Source organism: Ceratotherium simum, chromosome 24 (genome assembly GCF_057802395.1).
Source record: "Ceratotherium simum simum isolate JZ-2026a chromosome 24, ASM5780239v1, whole genome shotgun sequence".
NCBI classification, from domain to species: domain Eukaryota; kingdom Metazoa; phylum Chordata; class Mammalia; order Perissodactyla; family Rhinocerotidae; genus Ceratotherium; species Ceratotherium simum.
The window spans coordinates 14,616,960-14,643,140 of NC_141923.1; the positions used below are offsets into that span (position 1 = coordinate 14,616,960).

A 26,181-nucleotide genomic window follows, 5' to 3' on the forward strand; every position below is an offset into this window, starting at 1 on the left:
GGTCGCCCTCCCCGCACCTCGCCCTCCCTCGCGCCTCCCGCTGCCCCCGGCCCGGCCCCGGCTGTGGCTCCGGCCCTGGCCGGCAGGGGCCGCTCCTCGCGGCGCCCGGGGCCCCGCCGCCGCCTCCCCGCCCCTTCCCCAGCCGGCGCTCCCGTTACGCCGCGGAGCCGGGAGCCGGAGCCCGAGCCCGAGCCCGCGGCGGCGGCGGGAGGCGGCGACGGAGGCGCCCGGGCGGCGGCGGCGGGGCCTGCGGGGCCTGCGGGCGGCGGGCCGGGCCCGGCCAGGCCGCGATGGCGACCAGGAAGGCGGGCTCGCGGCTCGAGACGGAGATCGAGCGCTGCCGCTCCGAGTGCCAGTGGGAGCGGCTCCCCGAGCTCGTCAAGCAGCTGTCGGCCAAGCTCATCGCCAACGGTACGCGCCGGGCGCCGGCCTGGGCTGCGGGGGGCGCCGCGGCCTCCGCCGGGCTGGGCCGGCCCCCAGGGCGCGGGCAGGGGCGCGGCCGGGCCGCCAGGGCGCCGCGGCCGGGGATGTGCGCGGGTCCGGCGCCTGGGGGCCCCGGATCACGCGGTGGGGGCGTCCAGCGGGCGAGCGCTTGTGCCGGGCGTCCCAGAGTTCGGCGTGCATGGCGGGCTTCTGCGGGGTCGGGGTGTCGGGGGCTCAGGGAGTCGGCTGCTGCACCCGCGTCCCAGGGGGTCAGGGGCCCGCCTTGGGGTTCTAAGAAGTTGGAGGGGATGGAGGGAGATGCTCCCTTAGGACATGGATGTGAGTGTGTAGAGGATTCCAGGGTGTGTGTATGGTGCACTCAGGGAGTCAGGATGTATTTATAGGGGTCCTGCGAATGGGGGTGTTGAACAGAGACCCCTGGGAAATATGGTTAGTAAACATATGGTGTTCGAGGGGCTCCAGGTGGAAGCTCAGATTTGGGGTGTGTGTGGGGTTGTGGTGGAAGGCAGGTTGAGATGTGTGTCTTGGGGGTTCAGAGAGTAGGATGTCAAAGCTGTGGACCTAGGGAGGTCGGGTTTGGGAATCCAGGGGAAATAGAGTCAGAGGGAGACTGTTGTGGAGAGAGGTGAGAATGTGGCTGAAGAATGTTGGGAAATGGGGTTGGATGGGTGAGGGGTTTTGTTCCTAGAGGAGGCAGGGGTCTGAGGGGGCCACTGAGTGGGAACCTGGTGCCTGGAGTTAGTCTCTGACCCCGTTGACTGAATTGGTTCTTTACCCAGTGGAATCAAAATTGCATCCAAAATCCCATTTCAGAGCGCAGCTCCACGTGGTCTTATTTGTTTTGGAAGCAAGTATCATTAATATTTGCGTGTCTTTTAGTGCCCGCCAAAACCACAGGCACCAGTGGCCTGGTGAGAGGACAGAGGTTTTGTCTTATTTCGTGTCTGGGTTCCTGAGGCTGGGAGAGCACATGTTGGCTGAACAAATGAATGAGAGTGAATGAATGAATGATACTGCTCTAAGAAAGGACATCTGCACTATTTTCACCTCGAACTACCCAGAAATGGAAAGGGTTGTCGCATGTCCTCTTCAAGGATGGTTTATGTTTGTATTAGCGCCTCGAAATAAGAACTTGGTTTTGCACACTCTCAACTGTGGTACCTTGCTTTGGGCAGGTATTTCCTGGGCGAATGCAGGTGCCACGATCATCCCAGGGGCGTGGAGGAAGCACAGACCTACCTGGGCTCAGCTTGGTGGAAAATGTTGACTCTTCTCAGTTAAGTCAGCATTTGAGGAAAAGTGTTCAGCCCCCTGGGTCCCGCTGGCAGCTTGACCTTGCCCTCCCTGTAAGGCTCACCAGCTGGTCCTCTTGCGTCTCCTCTCCTTACCTGCAGCATCTTCTTGTTTCTTCTGGGAGTTGGACAGTCCTGGGTCTACTTTGTCACTTCCCAGCTGTGTGTGCATATGATACCTTCTGTGCAGGTTGATGTTAGGATTAAATGGGTTCATTTGTGAGCCTGCTGGTTTTTTCCTTCAGAACCCACTTGTTTCCTGCTTTATTTACTCATTCATTCAACCAGTGTTTGTGTGCCCATCTGTGCCAGGCACAGAACAGTGGCGGACAGCAGTGACCAAGCTCCTACCCTCAGGTACTTAACCTCCTCCTCCGAGACAGCAAACATGGAAGTCAATAAATAGGAGAGCTTCAGATGGTGAGAGGTGATTTAAAGAAAGCGGACGAGGTAATGTGATTGAGAATGACAGGTAGGGGAGGTGGAGTGACACAAACTATGGTGGTCTCTGGAATGAGAGGGTGGATGGGCTTTCAGTGGCATGGGCTCGTCTTACCTTCACAGCCCCCCAAGGCTCCCTTCCCAGGTCCTGGTCCCTGTGGCCTAAGCCACTGTCATTAATGGAGCTTGAGGGGGAGGGGGTTGTATGGGGCGCAGTGGTCCATGGGTCCTTGTGCAAGTCTAGTTTTGGGAAACTCATGAGAGAGATTTCTGCCCCAGAATCCACTTGGTGAGCAGCAGCCATTGATGGCAAAAAGTTACCCAGACTTGAAAAGGTCAAAGAAGATTGCTCAGGAAGATAAAAAAATAAATCAAAGAAAAAGATGAAACAAAACTGGAATTATTGTGGCTTTTCTTTGGGGTTCAGACAAGTGTTTGAAGAAGGGTCCTTCCCTTTCTTTGGCTGGTAGGGGCTTCCTTGGGCTGTCAGTGTGACTTCCTCCTGGCCTTGGGGGCACCAGCTCCTCCTTAGACCCTTATGGGTGCACTAGATTTCTGGGCAGATTTGGCAAAATCCTTAAGCTAAAGCATTTGCTGCTTAGAATAAGAAAAGCGAGTTAATGTCATGTTTGTCATCCTAAGACAGTTACCTTGGAGGCAGCCACAGGCAGCAAAGAGCACACACGGGTCTTTGGAATGAGCCAGATCGGTGCCAGAGTCCCAGACCTGCCATTTCCTAACTCGATGTTCTTGGCCAAATCCCTTAACCACTCTGAGCCTAAGTTTCCTCGTCTTAGAATGGGGATTAAAAGACTTACCTTGTAGGGGTTCTTATGAGAATCAAAGGGGCTAATGACTCCCAGGGCTAGCCACAGAGCCCAGCACCTTCGGAGGCAGGCCCTTCATTCATTCATTCATTCATTCCACAAATATTGCGTACTTGCTATGCACTAGCCACTGTTTTAGGCACGGGGATATATCAGTGAACAAAAATAACAAACATCCCTGCCCTGATGAAGCCCACGTTTTAGTGGGGAAGGAGCAGGGAGACAGATAAAAAATGAAATCGTTAAATGAAATTTACAGGATGTCTATGGTGATAAGTGCTATCAGAATAAAGAGGGGGAGGGGGAGAAGTGCTCTGGGGGTGGGGTGGTGGGGGCGCAGGGACTCCTAGTTTAGATAGGGTGGCCGGGGAAGGCCTCACTGTGAAGGCGATGTCTGAGCTAAGACCTAAGGTGGTGGAGAAGCATGTTGCAGGGAGGGGACTTCAAGGGCAGAGGCCTGATGAGGGCAGCAGGGTGGCCGGGCCAGATCACAGAACCTCGTAGGTCATGGTTAAGGCTTTGGCTTTTCTCTGCGTGAGATGGGAGCCATGGGAGGGTTCCGAGCAGAGAAATCACTCATTCTCAATGCCTTAGATTCTCAATGCAGCGGCCTCCCCACTCAGCAGCATTAGCTTCTAATGGGAAAGGAGCGTGGCAGTCCCTCCCCATTAAGGGCTCTGAATAATGGACACTTTCAGAGCATGCTGCTCCAGCCGGATTCCTTTGAGATAAATTGGCTTAGACAGTTTTGCCAAGAGGTGGATAAGGAAGAAAAGGGCAAATGCCAAGCAGAAAACAGAACCCAGAATCCTTCTGCCTCATATCCCACCACAGTCCCCATGTTAATCACTCCATCCGAGAAAACCAAAATGTGTTGCAGCCAAATGCCAGGTCCTGGTGACTTTCAGCAAGAGGGTGATCCCACAAGGTAAGGAGGTGGGAGAAAATTCCACTCCAGTCTAGGCTCTTGCTGTCCTCCGTGTGGTCAGGGGACTAGCAGCTTGGGCATCCTCTGGGAGCGTGTGAGGAATGCAGACTCTCGGGCCCCAGCCCAGACCTGCAGGGTCAGAATCAGCATCCTAACAAGGTGTCCAGGGGATTCGTGGGCATAGGAAAGTCTGAGCTGCCCTGGTCTGGAGCTCAGGTGGCAGCCTGAGGGGGTCAGAGGTTATGATGGAGAGCTGCATGTTGGCTTCTTGTTGGCTCACAGATCAGTCCTGGCCCCTGGGAGGGCAGTACCAGCTACCCTCATGCCCTGGAATGTCACCCTCCAGCCACCCAATGGTGAAGTTCACTGCTGTGTGAAAAAGTGCAGTGATGTGGCACCTGGCTTTCAATTCAGACTCTACCTGTAGCTGGCTGGGTGACCTCGAGCCCATTACTTAACCTTTCGGAGCCTGCATTTGCTCATTGGTAAGACAGGGTTCCTAATACCTCCTCCATTAGGGTGGCTGTGAGGATGACGCGAGTTGACATATGTAAACTTTGGTACGTGGAAAAATTGGTGTTCACTCTTTTCCAGCTGACTCAGTGTAACCCTGGGCAAAGCAGGCCATGTCCTGTGTGTCACCTGGTTGGGAAGAAAAGAGAGTGGGAGACCTAGAAAGGACACACCTGAGCTTGTGTCTGGTCAGGATGCCCACATATGTCATGACAGAAACAGGTGTTTTGGAGGCCTGTGCCAGCCCCACAGACGGCCACTCCCTTTCTGAGACAGTGTCTGCTTCTCCTCCCTTCCCCCAGTCTGTTAATCTTCTTAGGCAGCTCAGTTATTGAGCTCACTTAGTATAGTTAGGCCCCAAATGGTAGTTTGTCCTTTGAGGGATCATTACCCTTCTGATTAGGTGTGATTTTGGGCATTTTAATTTCCTCTTGGTAGGTAGGGAAATGGTGCCTGAAATAAGAATATTTCTGGGGCAAAGTTTGGTTACAAAATGTGTTTAGACCATTGAGTGGGAGTGAAGGTCTTGTATTTGCCGGTAGCTGATATTCCCGTTGTTGGAATGAAGGGGCACGGATAGCCTTCTTGCCTTCAGCCCTGTGGCTTCCCCTTCTGGAGGAGAGCTGGGCTCCTGGACCGCTCCCTGGTCTCCCTCAGGCCTCTGGAGCCTTCCCAAAGAGGGAGCATTAATGATGGACCAGGGGACCCCAGGCCAGCCTGAGGGGCTTCCTTGGAAGGAAGACTGAGGTTTGACTGAGTCTGCTGTGGAGTGAGAGGTGGCACTATTGTTTAGAATGGCGTCTTTGGATATTTCCAGGGTCCTGCAGACTTCTGGGAGTCAAACTGTCCCCAGACAGTGGGGAAGGGCACCAGTGAGACCTCGGTGACCCTCCATCCTGGCCTTCCCAGGGCAGCTGTCCTGCTTTCAAACACTCTGTCCTGCTGCCCTCTTGTCCACAAAGGTCACGTCTTTGTGGCAGACCATGTGCCCTGATTTTCGGATTCAGAAGATTCACTTATTCCACAATAACATATTGACGGCGCTGAGCCGGGCATGGGGGCTCGTGGTCACTGCAGTCAGGGCAGAAGGACTGTGACCTTGTGGCTACACACAGTGGGGCTGGGACTGCTCTGCTTTTTCCCTGGCCTCCCGTTTGGAGGAATTTCAAGCTCCGTGTGGGGAGGGAGGAGGATTCCTGACATTCATCCGCTTGATCAGCCAACCTTTCCAGCATGTTCTTTCCAGCATGTCCTCCCGTCACCTTGGCGCACCCCCGCCCCCGTGGCTAGTTTGGCTTCCTGGACCCTCTCACACACCTTGCCCTTGTCTTTCCACCTGTGCTCATGCTTTTTGGCTCTGGAGTCCTCTCTGCAGGTCAGAAGCCCACCCGTCCATCAAGCTGTCCTTCCTTCACAGAAAAGGCTGTTTCCTCAGAGAAGACAGCCATACGGTGTGAGAGCCAGATGGGACCTGAGAGATCACACTGTGTAGCAGGTTTCAAGCTGTGCTGTCGAGGAACCCCTCTGGGAACATGCTCTTGGGGCCTGGTGGCTGGGTGGGCAGATCCCACTCATGGGACCAGTGACATTTTCCTTAAGGTTTCCTTTGAAGGAAGGGCTAATATGCTTTAAAAAACACATTTGGGGGCCAGCCTCATGGTGTAGTGGTTAAGTTCCACGCTCCACTTCGGCAGCCTAGGTTCACAGGTTTGGGTTCCGGGCGTGGACCTATACCACTTGTCAGCCATGCTGTGGCGGTAACCCACATACAAAATGGAGGAAGACTGGCACAGATGTTAGCTCAGGGCTAATCTTCCTCAGGGGGAAAAAAAAGGTGTGGGGGGGGAAGATTGGCAAAAGATGTTAGCTCAGGGCGAATCTTCCTCAGCAAAAAAACCCCACATTTCAAACCCACTGATCTAGTCCAGCCTCCCCTCCCCATTTTACAGATGGGAAAACATACAGAGAGAGGGAAGTGGCTTCCTTAAAGCCACCAGCTGGCGAGTGGCAGAAGCAAGCAGAGTGGGTCAGAGTTCTGGCCCCAGAGTGCAGTTGCTTGAGCTCCAAGTGTGGTTCTGCTGTTTCCTAACTAAGAGAGTCTCTTCACCCTGGGAAACCCCATGTGTAAAGTGGAGACACATTTCCCAAATCCCTTTTCTGAAACCCTTGGGACTAGATGAGTTTCAGAATGCAGAATTTTTCAGAACATGGCACATAGACTGGGCATTATGTGACACTCGCAATGGGGTCAGGGGCAGCACTTCATAATAAAACGTGTCAGTATTTCTGCATCAAAACATATGAGCAGGCATTGCAAAAGGGAGAGACTATAAATAGCCTCATGTTGGTTCAGTTGAGGTTTTGCTGCCCAATAAGTTAACAACAACAAAAACCAGCTTTTGGTTTTTAGAGAGTTCTAGATTTTGGAAATTATGGATAAGTGATTATGAACCTGTAAGAACAGTGCCAAACTTGCAGGGTGTTTGTAAAGACCAAATGAGGAAAAAAAATAAAACTACCTGAAAGTGCTTAGCACGGTGGGTGGCTGCCCAGAGCAAGCCCTCGGTGGATATCAGCTGCCGTCCTATGGTGGGGGTGTTATCATCTCCCATCTCAGGTCAGGGCTGTCTCCCCTCCCCGACATCGCCTATCTTGGCATGTGCCTTGTGTCCTCACCAAGGTGGTCAGCTTCGAGAGGACAGAGGGCCATAGTTCTGCTTTAATCTTTAATGAGCCCTCAGGCTTACAGTCTGTACTTGGTGTGCTGTGTTGAATTGACCCACAGACTCTCACAAGTGGAGGCCTCCGGGCAACTGGAACAGGCCTAAGAAAGTTAGGCGGGGCCTTCCAAAATGGAAGTGAGGGCCATAGTGCAAGGGATGACTCCTCCCTGAGAAGTGGTGTCCTGCATGGACTGGTGTTTACCTTTGGGGCTGGTGGTGTCAAGTGAGTTGGGGCCAGCCAGAGGCTCCCTGGTTGTCAATCCAGCATTCTCCCCCTCCATTCATTGTCCTCCTTCCTCATTGAGCCCCTATCAACTCTCAGCCTCCATAAGTGCCTTGCCTTTCACTGTAGGCGGGCCCTGGCCGCAGTGGGTCTACTCCCTTGCCCGTGATTGGTTGAGGCTCGAGCATGTGACTTAGTTCCAGCCAATGAGACATCAGAGGGTGGGAGGGGGGCTTCTGGGAGAGATTTCTTCATGCTTGAGAGTGACATACATGCTTAGGGAGGAAGAAAAATGGTCTCTTCTTTCTCTGGAAATTGTTGTTCCTGCTTTTGAGGCCTGGAACTGCAGCCATCTTGTGGCCATGAGGGCTCCCGGGGAGTAAGGTCGACCCATGGAGGGTAGCAAAGAGAGACAAGAAGAACATGGTCTCTGATTACATCAATGAACTGATGGTGGCTCCACCCGGGAGCGGCCCTTCCCTGGACTTCCTGTATGTGAGATAATAAATACTTTCTGGTTGAAGCCACATTGAGTTGGGCGTTCGGTCTTTGCTTTGCCACTGAAGGCATTCTAACTGGTACACCTCATCTCTTACCGGGAGCACCCCAAGCTGCCTGGCCAGCTGTGCACTGGGCACTCCATCAGGAATAGCCTGTGCTCCTGTTCACCTTGACCTCACATGGGTGGATTCCTGCCCCTCTGGGTGACCTCATGCTTGGCAGATGGTGGAGGGTTGCAGGTTTTTGACTTGTGTGACAGGCAGTGTTTTCCATCTGAGAAGCCAGTGAGAGGGAAGAGGTTTTCTGAGACCTCTCAAAACCATCCCCATCAGCCACCAAGACGAGCTGAGCAGTGTTTGGCAGACGGGTTAGAGGGGTGCCACATAAAATATAAAGGGCAGCCACAAGCCACAGGAAACCTAACAGTGTGGCTGGATCCCCTGCCGCCCCCCGGGTTTCTCCCTGTTCATCAAGTGCAGTGGGTGGTGGAGGTGCCAGAACTAGGCAGAACAGATGATTTTTGGTCCTGTCAGAGGCCTGCCAGACGTGGAGTCAGAATCCCCAGGCACTTGCCCTCCGAGTGACCTTGTGCACATCAGTTGATCCTCTTAAACCTTAATTTCCCTGACTTCATGGGTGTTAAAACAGTCCCAGTAGGGAAGAAGAATGAACAAGCATTTCTTGAGCTTCTGCTGTGTGCCGGATCTGGGCATGAACTTTTACATGGATCTCGGTTAACGATCACAACAGCTGCATGAGGAGTGGGGTCGGGGTTGTAATTCTCCTTCATTCAGAGTCTAAGTAGACTGAGGCTTGGAGATGTTCATTGAGTGGATTCTAGCCCACTTCTGACTCTGGTTCCATTATTCTTTCTACTACACTAATGTTTTTCTAAACTTGTCACATCAAGAAGTCACCAAGCCAACTTGTTAGGACCCAGATTGCAGGGCCCACTGCTAGTGATGTGGATACAGCAGGTCTGGGGCAGGACCTGGGCTTCTGCATTCTTGACAAGCTCCCAGGTGATGCCGATGCTGCTGGTCTGTGGACACGCCCAGAGTAGCACTGAACTAAGGGAGCCTGGACATTGTGGATTCCCTTCTGTGGGGGGTGTGATTCTCTCAGTCTCAGATGGGAGCTGGAAATCTGCATTTTAAAATCGAGTCTGGGGTGATGTGTGTGATCAGGCAGGTCTGGAAGCTACAGCCCTCCACCACAGTCCTCAGCAGGTGTACCGAGCACCTGCTGTGTGTGGTCCCTGCACCAGAAGAAACAGAGTGAGCAGCTCACCAGCCACAGGTGGCTGACAGCTCGGGGCATCACTCAACACCTCTGGGGAGCTGAGTCCCTTGGGGGCTGGTTGTCCACTCAGATTCCCAGGCTGGGCCTGAGCTTCTGCCTCAGGAGGTGTTAGTGGGATTGGGGTTCAGGGAGCAGGATTGTTAGTGGTGCCCAGGTGACTGTGGCACAGGGAGTTCCAGGACTAGACATTAGACATGATTGCCCAAGTGTTGGGACAGAATGTCACCCTGCAGCCCACAGAGAACAGTGATAGCATCACTTACAAGGCTACAAGGTGCAGCTGGGTTATTGGGGCGCTGAGGGCAGGGTGGGCTTAGCTGGCAGTGGGTAAGTCCTGGCAGAGTGCCAGGGTCTTGGGCAGAGCTGTGGCTTTAGGGTGACCGACTTGTCCTAGGTGGCCTGAGTTTTGCCAGTTTTAGCACTGAAAGTCGCTTGTCCTGGAACCACCTCAGTCCTGAGCAGTGGGATGATACTTCACCCCGTTAGGCGGAGGGAGGTATTTCAGCAGAGGGGAAAGGACCCCTAGTGCAGGGGGAGGCAGAGGGCTCTGCTCTCTTAGACCCAGGTTCAGATCCCGGGTCTGACGCTTTACTGCTCCTCTGGCCTTGGGTGAGTTACTTAACTTCTCTGAGCCTCACTCTTCACCTCAAAGGTTGTTTTGAGGCGTAGATGAGGTAATGCAATTTCCGGCACCAGCATCATCAGAAGCAGCCTGACTGAATCAGGAGCATTGTGTGTGGAAGGAGAGTAGAAAGTTCCAGATACTCAGTCCTTCACAGCGGGTAGAGGAAGCAGGCAGGAGGATAACGATAATAGTGGTGACGGCAAAGATGTGTGGCGGGTGGTTCCTGTGTACTGAGTTGTGGCTAAGGCCCAAAGCCGACGGCACACGGTGTTAGCTGGTCACAGAACTAGTAAATGCAGGACTAGGGCTTCAGCCCGGGTCTGGCAGACTCCACAGACCTTCTCCTCCAGCCGTTCATTCAGCTCTTCAGTGGGCCAGGGGTAGGATGCGGGGGTGCTGTGATGTGTAACAGGGACACAAAGATGAATGAGACCACTGGGCTGTCAGCACTCCGAGGGCAGGGCTTTTGGCTGTTTTGTTCGCTGCAATAGCCCATTTGTTCACTGCAATAGCCCAAGTACTAGTAACATGTCTGACACACAGTAGGTACTCAGTTGTTAAATGAACAACCTAGCCTCTGAGCAACCAAACCTACAGAGCACTACTGTGTGCCAGCCCCTGTCCTGAGGACCGGGGATGCAGTGATCCCTAACACCATCCTTATGCGCAAGTATAGAATGGAGAGACTTGGCATACTTGTGGTCAGGGCCGGGGGTGGTAGAGGGACAAGGGCTGTGGAGGCCCAGGGGAAGGAGTGTCCACTCGAGGTGTGGTCCCACATCTAAGACTCTTGATGTCGTCCCTAGGGTGACTGAGGCTCGGGCTGGCCTGGGGCTCTGGGTGAGTTCTGGCTGATAGATTGCTGATTGGGCTGACTGAATGCCTGTGACCTTGTCTTCCTGTGTCTCTTGTCAACTGCAGGGTGGACACTTGCTGTGTGGCCCTTCCCAGGCAGGGGTTCCGGTCTCCTCTGCTACCCCTCCTTGTTCCTCTTCTCTCCTCACATACAGGCTGGCTCAGCCCCTTGGCTGTGAGAGGCTCCCCTGGGGAACCGCCCTCTCTGCCTTGCAGGGCCTAAGTCTAACGAGAAGCAGTGTTTTCTCTCAAGTTAGTCAGGCTTGGAGGAGTGTCCAGTTGGTGAGGTGATACTGCTTGGGGTGTCAAGTCCAGGGACCTGCAGTAAATGCCACTTTCCTTTTCTGGGCCCACCAGGCCACGGGAGTCAGCACTCCATTGAGGCTTGGGCCTGGAGGCCTGGTAAAGTGGTTCTCTCAGGCCCTTAGATGCCACGCCCTGCGGTGGCCTCCTCTCTGCCCCTGCAGCACCACACGTGCCAATTGTATCCCGTCTCCCTTCCCCCTAGAATCTCACTTGGAGAAATGCTACCTTACTTGGAGAAATTTCTCAGGCACAGCTCGGACCTCACTTGCTTCTGACACTTCTAGGTGTCCCTGGTGGTCTTTCCACACCACCATGCAGGGCTCGGTGGTACCTGTCTCCCTTCAGACCATACTTCTTGAGGGCAGGGACTGGACTGGCCTTTGAATCTTCAAGAGATGCTTGTTGACTGTGTGGGTGTGCGTTTAACTTGTCTTTGTGGAGCTGGCTTCCTGAGAGAGCCATTTCCAAGCCTTCTGGGCTGGCCTGATAACATCCCCCCTGCCCCTTAGAGTCACTTCCTGCCCTGCTGAGGTCTGGGGACAGGCCAAACCAGCTCCAAGCCAATGACTTTCAAGTTACCTTTTCTTGTCTTAGGCTAGGTTTCTGTAGGGGAAGTGTGTGTGTGTGTTAGATCAATTTACTCGTCTATTCTGCCATCGCAGTGGAAGTATTGTCTTCTGTTCCCACATTTTACTCTCCCATCCTGTCCTTCCAGCTTCTGCATTGTGTGTGGACATGGGGAGGAGGGTTTGGCATGAAGCCCAGATTCCGACTACCAAGATTTTCCCAGAATATCATTTCTGCCAACTTCTTTTGAGCTCCTTAATCTTTGACTTTTGCCATCTTTGCCTTTCGGTCAAGAGTTCCAAATAGCCAGGGGCCACAATTTAAACAGAGAGTGGAGCCGGGAGCAATGGGGCCCTGAGGTAGAAATGGGAGGGTCTGGGTCTCAGTCAATGATCAAGCCCCGACTCCATGCCAGGCACCCCGAGGGGCTGCGGGGAGCTGAGTCTCCAGAGACTAAGGTGCTTGTTTGGGCCCTGTCCATGAAGAGGGGACATACTTATTGGTTGCTTCATTCCAGAAATATGTGTGGAACACCGACTACGTGCGGAGCACTGGACCTAGAGCATGGATGTGAGAGTGACAGGATGGAGGTCAGAGCTGGGGTAATAAATGATGAGGATTTTGGCTTTCACTTTGGGTGAGAGGGGCCATTGGAGAGTTTTGAGGGAAGGAGTAACCTGATATGATTTACATTTTAAAACAGGAATGGGGACAACTAATCTATATTTTCCAGTCGAGGTATGTGCCCTTGTCTTCTCCATCCTACTGCCTAACGATGGCCCTACCCTGGTTAATCCCAGCTCTCTGCCCGCCCATGTGCTGCTGGACGAAGCCCTCACCATGCTGACCACTTGGTGACCAATGACCTCAGAGGCACTGCCGCTTTTCCAGTGTGTTTGTATTCCCACTTTCCAAAACGCCTATTTCACACGTTCCTTTTTCTTCTTAGACCTTTTACATTCTCTGAATGCCATCCCCTCACTCCTAGCTCATGAGCTTGTCTCATACTTTATGGAGGAAATAGAAACAATTAGGAAACCTCCTAATTTCCTAGCACCAAGTCTACACGCTCTCCTCCTGTCACAGGCTCCAGTTCCTTTCAAAGGCCGGCAGCCCCTTCTGCTCCTGCCTTCTCAGGACTTGGCTCCTGCCGCCATCTCTTCGCTCTCCTGGATCAGTTCTCTGTCTGTCTGTCTCCTGGGTCGTTCCCTTCAGGATACACAGATGCCCTAGACTTTCCTGTGACGTACAACCTTCCTTGACGCCACGTTGCGGTCTAATTACTGCCCACCCCCTGGCCCCATCTCTTTCAGCAAAGCCTCTTCAAAGACTCATCATCTTCTCAGCCCAGGGCTTGTATCCTCTGAACTCCCTCGAGACTTCTCATGTCAAGGTCACCCTCTGATGTTGCCTACATGTTGCCAAATCTAATGATTATGTTTGTGCTCTTCTCTTCCTTCATATTCCAGCTGCTTTTAACCCACTTGACCACTCCCTCTTTCCGGAAACTTCCTAATCTTGGTTTCTGTAGCAGACAGGGTCCTGGTTTCTCTTCCCTAGTCTTTGCCATTCATTCTCCTCCAGCTTTGGTCCAGACCTCCATCCACCAACTTGATTACTTGGATATCAAATGTCACTTAGCTTGGTCAAAACAGAACTCTTGGTTTTATTCCTCATCACCTCAGTAAATGGCAAAATGGTACCACTGTTTGCTCCACTGTGCAATCTAAAATCTGGGATTTATCTTAACTCCCTCTCCTTTCCTTATCCCTCGTGTGTTAGTTTCCTATTGCTGCTATAACAGATTATCACAAATTAAAACAATGTAAATTTGTTCTTTTACAGTTCTGGGGGTCAGAAGTTAAAATAGGTCTCATTGGGCCAAAATCAAGTGTCAACGGGGCTGGATCCTTCTGGATGCTCAAGGGGGGAATGTGTGTCCCTGTCTTCAGCTTCTACAGGCTGCCCACCTTCCCTGGGTCGTGGCCCCTCCTCCATCTTTAAAGCCAGCAGTTTAGCTTCCTCCAGTCTCTCTCCCTGTGACTGCGACCCCTGCTCACAGTTCCTCCTTGGACTCTGACCCTCTTACTTCCCTCTTCTAAGGACCCAGTGGGCCCACCCAGATAATCCAGGATAGTCCTCCCATCTCAAGATCGTTAACTTAATCACATCTGCAAAGTCCCTTTTGCCATGTAAGGTGGCACATTCATAGGTTCCTGTGATTAGGACATGGAATTTGGGAGGGGGGCTTTATTCTGTCTCCCACACCTCCAAGCCCATCCATTAGTAAGTCTTGTTTATTTTACCTCCAGACTGTGTCCTCACTCAGTCTGTCTTTCCCTTTCTGCACCGTTTCTCACCTCTCACCTCCTTGTCCGAGTCACTGTCACCTCTCACTGACTGTTACAGTAGCCACCTGACGGTTTCTGCCATTGCCTCCGCCCACTCCAACCCTGAGTTCGTTCTCCACACAGCAGACAGAGGGAGCTTTTCAAAACCTAAATCAGATCATTTCTTCCCTCTGCTTACACACTGCTGCCCTCTACAAAGACTTCCACTTGCACTTAGAGTGAATGCCCAACCCTCACCGCAGTCTTCGAGAATGTTCACGCTCTGCTCTTCCCCACCTCTCTGACTACCCCACTCCAATCCATTCCCCTTCTCCAGCCACACTGGCCTCCTTGCTGTTCCTAGAACACACCGGCTGCGCTCCCCCCGCAGGGCCCTGACTTGAGCTGAGAACATGCTCTTCCCTCAGATCCTTGCCTGGCTGACTCTGTCTGGTCGTTCAAGTCTCAGTGCACTCTCCATGGAGACCCCTTCCCTGATCTGACCTCCCACTCTCAAGCAGTCCCCTCGTCACTCGCTAGCACGCCGCCTGTTTTAGTTCTCTGAACATCTCTTACCACTGTCTGGCCTTTTTCTGGTTTGCCTCTTTGTCTCCCTGTCTAGAAATGTAAGCTCCGTGAGGGCAGGGACCTCCTCTGTCCCATTCCCTGCTGTAAGGCCCTGGTGCTGGCAGGTGCTGAATAAGTGCTGGCTGATGAATGAACGTGCAGAGTGCTGTGAGGAACGTGATTAGCTCGGCCGAGGGAGCTGGGAAAGCTCCTCCAAGGTGACCCTGAGATGTGTCTCAAACGATGCTGGGGATTTTGGCAGGAGAAGGGAGGGAGGTACAGCATGTCCAGGCACCCTCAGGTGAGATGGATTGCCACGGCCTCGGAAGGATGCTGAGGGCCTGGTGTGTATGTGTGAGAGGCTGGTGGCCCAGGCAGAGCAGGAGCTGGGCTCTCGGTGGTAACCACAGACTTGAAACTCCTTCTCTTGGTTCTGAGATGGTCTAGGTCGTATGGACCCCTCTGTGGGCAACCAAACTAGCCACTCTTGATTTAGAGCACACTGTAACACGGGCCATCCTTTTTCTTTTTAAATTAACCAGTTAGTGTTTTGTGTACCATAATGTGCATGGTAATAAAAATCAAATAACACAAAAGGGAATAGCGAAAAGTAACTGCCTTCCTCCATCATCTCCGTGTCCTCTTGCTCCTTTTCACAAAACTACCACTCTTAGGAGGTCCTTTCAGAAATATTGTGTATATCTGTTGTATTTATAAGAAAGTATCTTGTTGGTTTTTGTTTTTTACCCACAATAGTAACATAAGGCACACCCAATTTTGTATCTATCTTTGAGATTATCTATTGATGTGTAACAAACCATCTCAAAACTTGGTGTCTTAAAACAACCACCTTTTATTTTTTTTCATGATTCTGGGCTTGCCAGGGCTCGCTTGTGCATCTACGGCCAGCCGTGGGTCAGCGCAGTGATGTTGCTGGCCTTGGCTGGGCTCTCTTATATGGTGGGGCCGTGGCTGAGACGACTCAGCTCTGTTCCACGTGGCTTTTCAGCCTCCTACTCCCAGGCTAGCCTGAGCACGTTCTCATGCTGGTCACCGAGAAGCAAGAGGGAGGCAGAAGTGAGTAAGCTCTTTCCCAAGCTTCTCCGTGCAACAGATTTGCTACTGGGCCATCGGTCAGAGCGAGGCATGTGGCCAAGCCCAGGATCAGTGCAAGAGGCCACACAGCATGTGGACTCAGGCAGCCACGAAGATCTGGGGCCATTTGTGCAGTCAGGCTCCACGGAGCTGTCTTTACATGTGTTCCCTTTGTTTAATGGATATGCCATGTCCCGTCACATGAGGGACACCGTAATTCAGTTAGCAGGTCCCCTGTCGAGGACCCTATAGGTTGTTTCCTATCCTTTGCTTTACCAGTGGGCTGTATGTGGTAAACGCCCCTGTCTGTACATCTTTGAGTACATCTAGAGTGTGTGTATCTATGGGATAAGTTGCCAAAACTGGAATTTCTGGGTCAGATGGTACAGGTCCATAAATCATTTGATAGACGTTGCTGATTGCCCTCTGTGGACACGCGCACCATTTATACTCCTACCAGCCCTGTCCTACGGTGTCTGCTGTCCTGGCAACATGCTGGTGGGTGGGGGAAGTACTGCAGATGTCAGGGGGCCTGGGACTGACAAGAAGCCAAACAAACGAGGGGATGAAGTTCACTGAGGTCGTCCTGAGACAAAGCAATGGAGCACCTGGCTGTCTTTGCTGGGTGACGAAGCGAGACACTGAAGAACCGGTTCCTGCTTGAATGGGGGTTTGTTTTTCCTCTTGGATCCGAGCTGCGGCAGGAATGGTTTGAATAGACCTAAATGCTTCCCTATTGACATGTAAACCGTGTGGTTGAGATTTTTTTGTACTGATATCAAGTACTCCCTGGAATAGAGTAGAAGCTCTAAGTTTTTTCCTTACCATCTAATCAAACCTCTGTGTGTTATGCTTATCCTGCAAAGGGGGAGGCTGTGAGGAAGGGGCAGTCACCTCAAGGGGCAAAGGCCACAGCCCCTGCCTCCCTGGGGGTTAGGGAGGCCGAGGCACCTGGGCATTGAGCTGTGCCAGCCGCGAGACTTACGGGCTTGTCTGTTTGGAGATGAACCACGGGCCCAGGGTCCCCGCTGGGGGCTAATTCCCCACACTCTTCTCCTCACGGAGTGGGCTCCATTCAGCTTCAGGTGTTAACTCTGTATAAGTCACTGGGGATCTGGTTTCTGCAGCCTCACACCCCAAAAAATGCCTGTGGGGAAGGTGAGACCAGCCCTGGGCACCCCGAGTCCCCCCTCACTCCAGTCCCCTGAACTGTGCAGGTGGAGCAGGAATGGGGCTTAGAAACTGCCTGTCCGGCCCTGCAGTGGAGCGTTAAGTGGCTTGGCCAGGGTCACACAGCTGGTTGGGAGGGAAGCTGGGCCCCTTCTCTCCACGCTGATGTCCACATGGTTTGTGCTGGGCGTGCTGGGGAGACAGCATATGCAGACAGCCTGGGTTCACATCCCAGCTCCAGGACAGGCTGGCTCTGTGACCTCTGGCATGTTGCTTCACTGCTGGTGCCTGGTTCCCTGACTGTGAGGTGGAGATAATAATATTATTAACGTCCCGGTATTGTTTGGAGGACTAACAGGATGATGTGAACTTTCTAGCACACTACATGGCGTTTAGTGAGAGCTCAGTATCGCTTGGCTAGTAATGAATGTCGCATAGCATTCATGTCTTCCTACTAGATTGCAGGCCTCTTGGGCGCAGGGATTGTGTCTCAGAGCTTTCTGGCCCCACTAGATCCAACGTAACCATTGTAGGGGGAAGAGGGAGAATCACCCTCTGCCCTTTCCCTTAAGGTTCTTCTGGCTGGCCAAATAATCAACAAGACAGGTTAGCAGGAGAAAATAATACCAAGTTTAATAACATGTATACATGGGAGAAACTCAGAAATGAGCAACTCGTCCCTCTGTCTAAGCTGCTTGCTTAAGTATTGCAGCTAAAGGCGAGGAACGTGTTGGGGCTGGGTAGTGGCCTGGGACTTCAGAGGGCAGAAGGACAATTCTTTTCAGGGTCATCTATTGATCATTTGGTCAGGGAGAGATAGAGTTTTTTTGATAAAAGGGGCTTGGTGCCCCTCCCATTGTAACATCTATTTTACATTATCTTTATAGCCATCATGATAGAAGATCTGTTCCAGGAATGAGCCACCATGTCAGATTCTTTAGGCAGTTAGTGGGGGAGGTCAAATGTCCTTATTGTCTTCAGCTCGAAATAATCCGCAAACCAGAGTGGTGCTTCCTGGGGCAGCTTGCCCTGAGCACCATCACCATTCTGGGAAGTAGTAAGTCCAAAATGAATGCAAATAACAGTAATAGTAATTAACGTTTATTCAGCACCTGCTTTGTACTATATGCATTACATATATTATCTCACAGTAGCCAGGTGAGGAAACTAAAGCTCAGAGAGGTTAAATGACTTACCCAGTGCCACACAGCTATAAGCAAAGGAGCTGGGATTCAAGCCCAAGGCTGCCTGAGGCCAGAGTTCTTTCCTCCACATTGGACCACTGTACTGGGCTTTTCCATTCTGGAAAGTACATGCCTGGCCCTACTTTGCAGTCCTGAGGCCACACCTGCAGCGGTGGGAAGCCCGGCTGTGCTCTACTCTGTGCCTAGTGAGTGCCAGTAGGCAAGTGGGGGGAAGAGAGACTCAGATTTAAGTCTTTCATGAGGCAGGATTCTGATGTAAGGGTCCCTGGTCCTCTGTCACAGCTGGAAACTCTCCAGGCGTTCATAGAGCTCACCTGGTTTCCTACCCAGTTCTCAGGGGCCACTTTCCTCGCTTGCCTGATGTCCAGTGTCTTTAAAACTGTTTTTTTCATATATTCTGTCTTGTTTTTGTGGTTATTTCATATAGGAGGGTAAATCTGTTTCATCTTCGCTGCAAGCAAAAGTCTATTTTTAACATTTTGATCCTCTTTTATTTTACATTTAATTCTTTAATCCAACTGGAATTAATTTTCTCGTGTGCCGAGGTGTCTTTTTTCCCTGTGCCTCCCTGTCCTAGCATGTAGCTGGACTCACTATTGGGCGATAACAGCTGGTTAGGTGACGTCTGTTTCTTTTGTTGCTGGTGGATTCTGAATGGGAACCTGTGAGGGCCTTGACAAGCGCAGCCAGGGCCCAAGGCATGTTGGTCAAGCCGCTGCGCCCCACCGTCCTTAGGACCAAGCCCTGCAGCCTCTGTGTAATTTCTCTGGCAGGAGTTCTTTGATGGGTTTAAGATCCCTGCCCGCCTGGTGGGAGAGTGAGTGGCAGGGAAGTCACTTTTACTGAAGAGGAACAAAGAAAACATAGTTTGCTTGGGAGATTAATTGGAGCCTAAAAATTTGAAAAATTTAAAAAATGATTTTGTAGCCGTTATGCTAAATTTCAAATTAGATTGTAAGCTCTTTACTTGGAGTGTGCACCTCCTTCCAGAAGAACTGAGGAGCTGATCCTTGCCTACCTGGCAGGAAACTCCCCTGATGGTTCCCCTCGTCCTCTCCCTGTGCTTCATGGTTCAGCTCTAACAGACTACTGGGCGTTCCCCAAACAACTAGGCTGTGTCATGCCTTTGCATATTCTGTTCCTTCTGCCTGAATGCCTCTCCCCACATTTTCCACCTTGCAAACATATACCTGTCACATTTTGGGGGAAGGCTTTGTCTCCTTCTTTCCGCCCATCCAGGCCTGTACACATCTCCATGAGAGCTGCATCGTGTCGAATCGTCCTGAAGGACTAGAACCTCCCTGCGGGAAGGACCATGTCTTCTAATTCTGAGGAAAGCCTCTTCCTCTCAGCTGAGCCTTTCCCAGGGCCCTCCCGGTTGTTCCCGATAGAGCCGGGCTCTCTCCACACGTTGGCAGGAAGACTCTGTGTGTTCCCCCAGTGTCAGGAGATCAATGAACTAAAGGACATAAATCCCACATAACACAAGAGTGGTGGTTTTTACACTGCTCTTTAACTATGTGGCCCTTACACGTTTTTGCAAGCCCAGGATGTAAAACCAATGAAATAGAAGAGGTGAAGAGTCTGGGAGTTTTACCTAAGCTCTCAGTTGGGTTCTGCGGAATTCTGTTTAGAAACAAGTGAACCCAGGATGGGTGTTGGTAAGGAGTTCTCAGACAGTGGTTCTCAACTTGAAGCCTGTCTCGTGTCTGGGAGATCTAGTTAGGATACCAGTTTGGCCCGTGTGACAAAGGTCAGAATAACAGTGACTTAAGCAAGAATAAGGTAGAAGTTAATGTTTCTCTCTCATGTAATAATTGATCATCAACAGCCCAGGGCTTGGCGGCAGCTCCTGGGTGTTGGAGACAAGGCTCCTTATGTTGTGTTGCTCTGCCGTCCTCAGTAGATGGCTTCCATCTCATGATCTAGGATGGATGGGCCATTTTCCATCAGCACAGCCACATTCCAGCTGGTGGGGTAGGGTGAAGAGGAGCTGGAGGGCAAGCCCGTTCCCTCTAAGGGCACAGCCCGGAAGCTGCATGTAACACTTCTGCTGGCATCCTGTTGGCCATAGCTTAGTCACATGGCAGCATCTAGCTCCCAGGGCGCCTGGGGAGTTACAGTCTTGCACCCAGCAGCTGTGTGCACTGATAAAACTTGGGGGTTCTAATATAAAGGAAGAAGGGGAGAATGAATATTTGGGGACAACTGGCAGATTCTGGCAAAACTGTGGCGCGTGCAGTCCAAGTGCCTCGGCCTGTTGTTGAGTTAATTCACCATTTATCGAGCACTGACTCTGTGCCAGGTGTTGTGTTCCGCCCTGGGACTCAAAAATAAAGAACACACAGGTGCTTCCTTCATGCCTCTCCTCGCAGTCTAGAAGGGGCAGACAGATATATAAACACCTAGGTTAGGGTGCTCGAGGTTCCTGGGGCAGCTGGTGGTGGCTTGGGATGGGGCATAAGTGGGGAGAGATCAGTGGTGCTTGAAAGATTAGTAGGTGTTTACCAAGTAATGCTGAATGGTGCTCTCAGCATTCCAGAGCATTCCAAAGGCTTGGAGGAGTGGACCGGGCTGGCACGTGCATGCAGAGAACTTGACCAGGACCTGTTTTCCATGCCAAGGGATTTGGAAGTCATCCTGTGGTGGTGGGGCTGAGTAGGGAGGCGGGGGGAGAGAGAACCATTAAATCCCCACTTTCTGCTCTCGGCTGAGTCTCCGTGCTCGTTTTCTCACTCACCCCCACCCCACTCCCCGGCCACTCGGTTCAACATACTTCCCTTGCCTTTGCACCTTTCTTATGCTCCCCCAGCCTGGTTTGCCCTTCCCTGTATTGTTTGCTAGTCCAGATCCTACTCATCCTGTAAGGCACAGTTGAGAGGTGTGGTCACTCCAGGTCACAGCGTTTCCCCCCGAGAACTCATTAGCTCAACTCCACAGTTTTGCTGTGGTTGTGGTATTGTCCCCATTTTATAAATGGGGAATTGATGCTTCAAGAGAGTAAGTAATATGCCCCCTGTCCCACAGCCAGAAAGAGGGAGCAGAAGTCCTGATCTATGGTCCTTTCTTGTGGTAGGATGCTGCTCAGGGCAGCCCTTTCCAGATGCAAGGTCAGAGGAGCCCGCAGCAGGGAGGTGAGCGGAGGGGCGGGGAATAATGTGGAATAATGTGGAATAATGGGGAGAGAGGAGTCCTCAGCTCAGGCATACAGAGGGGCTTTCTTAGAATTGCCCCCCAAAGCCCTGAGGTTCAATTCTAGGGCCAAAGTCACAGTGACAAACTGGGATTTAAATCTAGGACCCTGAATCCCATTTTATTTTTTGGAAATTTAAAATATACTGAAAGGAAATTCAGTGTATACTGATAGTCTCACTACTCAGAAGTAACCACTATTAATGTCCCTGCATATATACTTCCAATTGTTAAAGAAGAGTTACAGTTTTTTCTAAAAGTAATATAAAATGATTCTGTTCAATAAAAGTAATTCAAATGACAAAGATGAGAGTTAAAAAATTATCCCAAATCCTATCATTTACAAATTTCTATCATTTACTCTTAAGTAATACTCATCCTAGACATCTTTCTAGGGACATGGACAGATATAAAGATAAACAGATGTACATTTATCAACAGTGGTCATACTCCTGTCCCATACGATAGCCACCAGCCTGGTGTAGCTCTGGACCACTTGAAATGGGGCAGGTTTGAATTGAGATGTGCTATAAGTGTAAAGTACACACTAAATTGGGAAAACTTAATATGAAAAAAGAATGTAAAATATCTCAATAATTTAAAAATATTGATTACTTATTAAACTGATAATATTTTGGATATATTAAGTTAAATAAAATATATTATTAAAATTAATTTCACCTGTTACTTTTTTCTTTTTTAATATAGCTCCTAAAACTTTAAAAATAACCTGTGACTTGCATATATTTCTATTGGACAGTTGTGCTCTATTTAAAAAATAAAGTGTTAATAAGTACTAATGGGAAAAAAGAAACCAAAGGGAATCTAAAGGAATCCTTGAGCTCCAAATAAACGCTTCACCACATGACATCATTTCCTGAGTCTGATAAAATTTAAAAAAGATTAGAATCATGTTTTTTTTTCTTTAAACATATATTACAGTTTTTTGAAAGATGAGGACATGGCCCTCTGAAGCGCCTCCCAATTTTTGATATATTATTGCTTTTGCATTGTGTTGGTTTATGACGTCATATCCTGTTCTGTGACTGTAGTTCTGTAGCGTTTAGTGTTCTGTATGTCAACGCTCTGATACTCAGTCAGGCCTTTGCCTACACGTCCTTCATCCTTGAGTCCTGCAGTTCTTGATTAGCTGGATTTCTTTCTGAAGAAGGGCTCGTGCTCCTGGGAGGATGCTGCTTGTCGCCTTCGTCCCTGACGTACCTGACTGGTATTGTGGCTGGGTCCGGTCCACTTGCGTTATGCTTTGTGTGCCTGTGCCCTCTGCAGACATCACTTCCTTCCTTGTCTTCTGGTGTGGAACGCTGCTGTGGGTCCCGCCTGATGTTCTCATCTGGTAGGCGACTTGCTTTTTCTTCTTGGACAACTGCAGAACCCTTGTGTTCAATAACTTAACTCAGCCCTGTGTTGGTGTTGCTTGGCTCCTCCCAGGACCCTGGTCTCAACTCTAAAAGATTGTTTTAGGCTTCCCAGTTCACAGACAAAGGCGCTGCTGAGAACTACAGATTCGGCAGCTGTAGGTCACTGGCCAGAGGACTTGGAAAGCCTCTTGTTATAGCTCTCGGCCTTCAATGGACCTACCACCCAGAATCGCAGTGGGTCGTCCGTGATTATTTTTTGAGTTAATTTTAGATTGCACAAATAATAGGCAAATCTGTTCCCTTTTCTGGGACTGGAATATTAAAGATAAAGCTCAAGTCCATTTTGGCCACTAACGCCAGCTGAGGTCCCCCTCTCCTGCCCCCAGCGGTCACTGCAATCATGGATTTGAGGTATATCCTTCCAGACCTTTTAAAACTGCTCTTATATTTTAATACAATTATGTTCTGTCCCATCACAGAAAAAATAGACCATGCTCAGGCTGGTGTGTGAATTGTTCTGGGTTTATTCAGAATATCTAGATGAGTGGATTCCACAGAGCTGCTCCTGGAGTGAACTTTTTATTCTAATTAACAAGCCAACACAGACATTAACAAAGTTATAACTGTAAGTAGCATACTCTTAGGAGTAAAACCTCCATACGAACATTCCCAAGTATCAGTGTCTGTATAGGTTTGATTTTTAGGCAGAAACCGATTGCATGCATTGAGGTCATTTTGACACAAATTCTTTCTAAGAATCTGATAGTACAAGATATTTCATCAGCTCATATCCGTGTATAAGGCCATAGAACACAAAAAAGCTAGGAGATTTCACTGAATCACTTTTGGAAAATATATAGTATTTGGGTTTTGTATGTGTTTTGTAAAGATTATACGGAATAAAACATAAGACATCTTTGTGTTTTTTCTACTGAACTTGAGCTCTCTCCGTGTTAATATGTATCCATCTTTCTAGATTCAATAAATGTGTGACAAAGGAATGACTGAATGCTTCAGCCACTGGCTGTTTGAGTACATACTACTGGAATGTTCTTTACTAATGAACTGAATTCACTGTAAGATGGTGCCTACTTAGACTCCATCCAAGGTCATGAAGTTCCAGAAGGGCCTTGCTGGGGGCATGGAGCAGGGTGTGGTTCTGAAGTCCTTGGGGCTTCCCAGCACACAGACCATTCCTGGCTCCCATTTAGCTTCTCACTTTGTTCTTTGTAGATGACATGGCAGAACTCCTCCTTGGGGAGTCGAAGCTGGAGCAGTACCTGAAGGAACACCCCCTGCGGCAGGGGGCCAGTCCCCGAGGCCCCAGGCCCCAGCTGACTGAGGTCCGCAAGCATCTGACCGCCGCCCTGGACCGAGGGAACCTCAAGGTAGCATGGGTCTGGGGGATGAGGGGGGACAGTGGGGAGATGCTGGCTCCACCTCCTCAGGGCAGTGTGTGGTTGGAAGGATGCCCAGTGATGAACTGGGCGATGTTCAGAGCACATCTGCACACTGCCATGTCTTGTCTTCTCAGAAGCAGGCTAGCTCTCTGTGTGACTGTGTCAGCCTCTAGGCTGGCTGTGGGGTCCAATAAGGTCTCTCTACTGAGAGTCTTTAGTGAGACATTCTCTTGAAAAATGGCACTAATCTTCGCCAGGTGCTTGGAATAAAGCTGTTGTATGTAGCGCAGAGCTCAACCTGATATCTTGTCCCACTCTAGAAAAGAGAGAAGTGAATCAGGAGTATCACTTAGCGCACAATTTCCTGCCTAAAATACATGGCTTGTGAATGTCCCAGGCTGCTCTGGCCCAGAGCCATGTGGGGTTTCACGCTGAGGACAGCAGGCCTGGTAGCTTTGTGTGGGAGGGAACCAGGACAGCCCTTCCCTGAGCAATGACCCTAATCCTCAGGGCACAGGAGACCTTCAGCGCTGCCCTTCTATTCATCTAGCCTGTTTTCTAGTCTCTATTGATACTCAGCTTTCCCTCTCACATGGCTTTCCTTTCCTGCTTCTTTTGAATCCCCTTTCATCTCGCCTTCGCTTCCCTGGCCCCCTCCCCACCCACCCCGTGAGCTCACTTACTCTCTCTGGCTCTTACTGCTTTCCTGAAGTCCCATTTCCATCAGCTTCTTTAGAAGGCTCCTTTGTTTTTAGGATGTATTTTCTATTGAGGATGGGCAGTCTTCAGTGAACTTTTGAAGCTCTGACTTTTTCTTCTTCCTTCCCTCCCTTCCTCCTTCCTTCTTTCTTTCTTTCAATTGTGATAAAAGGTACATAACTTACAGTTTACCATTTGGCCATTTATAAGTGTATAAGTTCAGTGGCATTAAGTACATTCACAGTATTGTGCAGCCAGCACCACCATCCGTCTCCAGAACTGTTTCATCTTGCAAAACTGCAACTCTGTGCCCATTAGTAACTCCTCATTCTCCCCTCCCCCCAGCCCCAGCGACCACCATTCTATGTTCTGTCTCTATGATTTTGACTGGTCTAAGTACCTTATATAAGTGGAATCATACAGTATTTTTCTTTTTGTGACTCGCTTATTTCATTAGCATAATGTCCTTAAGGCTCATCTATGTTGTGGCATGTGTCAGATTTTCCTTCCTTTTTAAGGCTATTATTCCACTGTATGTATGTATGTACCACATTTTGTTTTTCCTTTCATCTGTCAATGGACACTTAGGTTGCTTTTATCTTTTGCCTCTTGTGAATAATGCTGCTATGAATGTGGGTTTACAAATATCTCTTCGAGATCCTGCCCTCAATTCTTTTGGGTATATGCCTAGAAGTGGAATTGCTAAATCATATGGTAATTCTATGTTTAATATTTTGAGGAACCACCATACTATTTTCCGTAGCAGCTGCACCACTTAACATTCTCACCAGCAGTGCACAGGGTTCCAATTTCTCCACATCCTTGCCAGCTTTTTTTTTTTTTTTTTTTTTTGTGAGGAAGATTAGCCCTGAGCTAACACCAGTTGCCAGTCTTCCTCTTTTTTGCTGAGGAAGACTGGCCCTGGGCTAACATCCGTGCCCATCTTCCTCTGCTTTATATGGGACACCGCCACAGCATGGCTTGATGAGCAGTGCATAGGTCCGTGCCCGGGATCCGAACCTGTGAACCTTGGGCCACCAGAAGTGGAACGCACGAACTTAACCACTATGCCACCAGGCCAGCCCCTAATCTTTGCCAGCATTTTAAATTTTATTTTCTGTTTTTTTTTTTTGGATAGCAGCCATCCTAATAGTTTTGAAGTGGTATTTCATGGTAGTTTTGATTTGCATTTCCCTAACGATTAATTGAGCATCTTTTCATGTGCTTATTGGCCATTTGTATATCTTCTTTGGAGAAATGTCTATTCAAGTTCTTTGCCCATTTTTCAATTGGGTTGGTTTTGTTGTTGTTATTGAGTTGTATCTCTGACCTTTTAACCTTGATGATTTCTCTTTCGTTTTCCTTTCTTCCTGTCTCAGAATCCTCTGGGGCTACTTCCTTGGACTTCCTGCTTGTGTACATTTCCCCCAGAGAAGCCATGTTTTCCTTGGCTTTACCTTTCGTATCTGTATTGGAAACTCGTGCCTATTCCCAAATTGCTGTGCAACCCCGAGGAGGTCACTTCCCTCTCTGGGGCTTAGTTTCTGTAGGTTTGAATGGGATGGGCTATTGGAGGGTAAGCTTGGACCCTCCCAGC

At 50.2% G+C, this 26,181-nt stretch overlaps 1 protein-coding gene across 5 annotated transcripts in view; it reads left to right on the forward strand.

Annotated features, from left to right (window-relative positions):
- The first annotated feature begins 204 nt into the window (after positions 1–204).
- Positions 205–26,181, forward strand: part of TTC7B (tetratricopeptide repeat domain 7B) — a 248,951-nt gene continuing 222,974 nt past the window's right edge. For 2 of the 5 annotated variants that reach the window (XM_087448057.1, XM_087448056.1), the window contains exons 1-2: positions 211–411; positions 23,719–23,873. In XM_087448057.1, coding sequence (XP_087304183.1) covers positions 291–411; positions 23,719–23,873 — 276 coding nt within the window. In that variant the 5' untranslated portion in view covers positions 211–290. Of the gene's footprint in view, positions 412–23,718; positions 23,874–26,181 lie in introns of all 5 variants that reach the window. The other 3 variants (XM_087448054.1, XM_087448058.1, XM_087448059.1) reach the window with 2 other exon arrangements.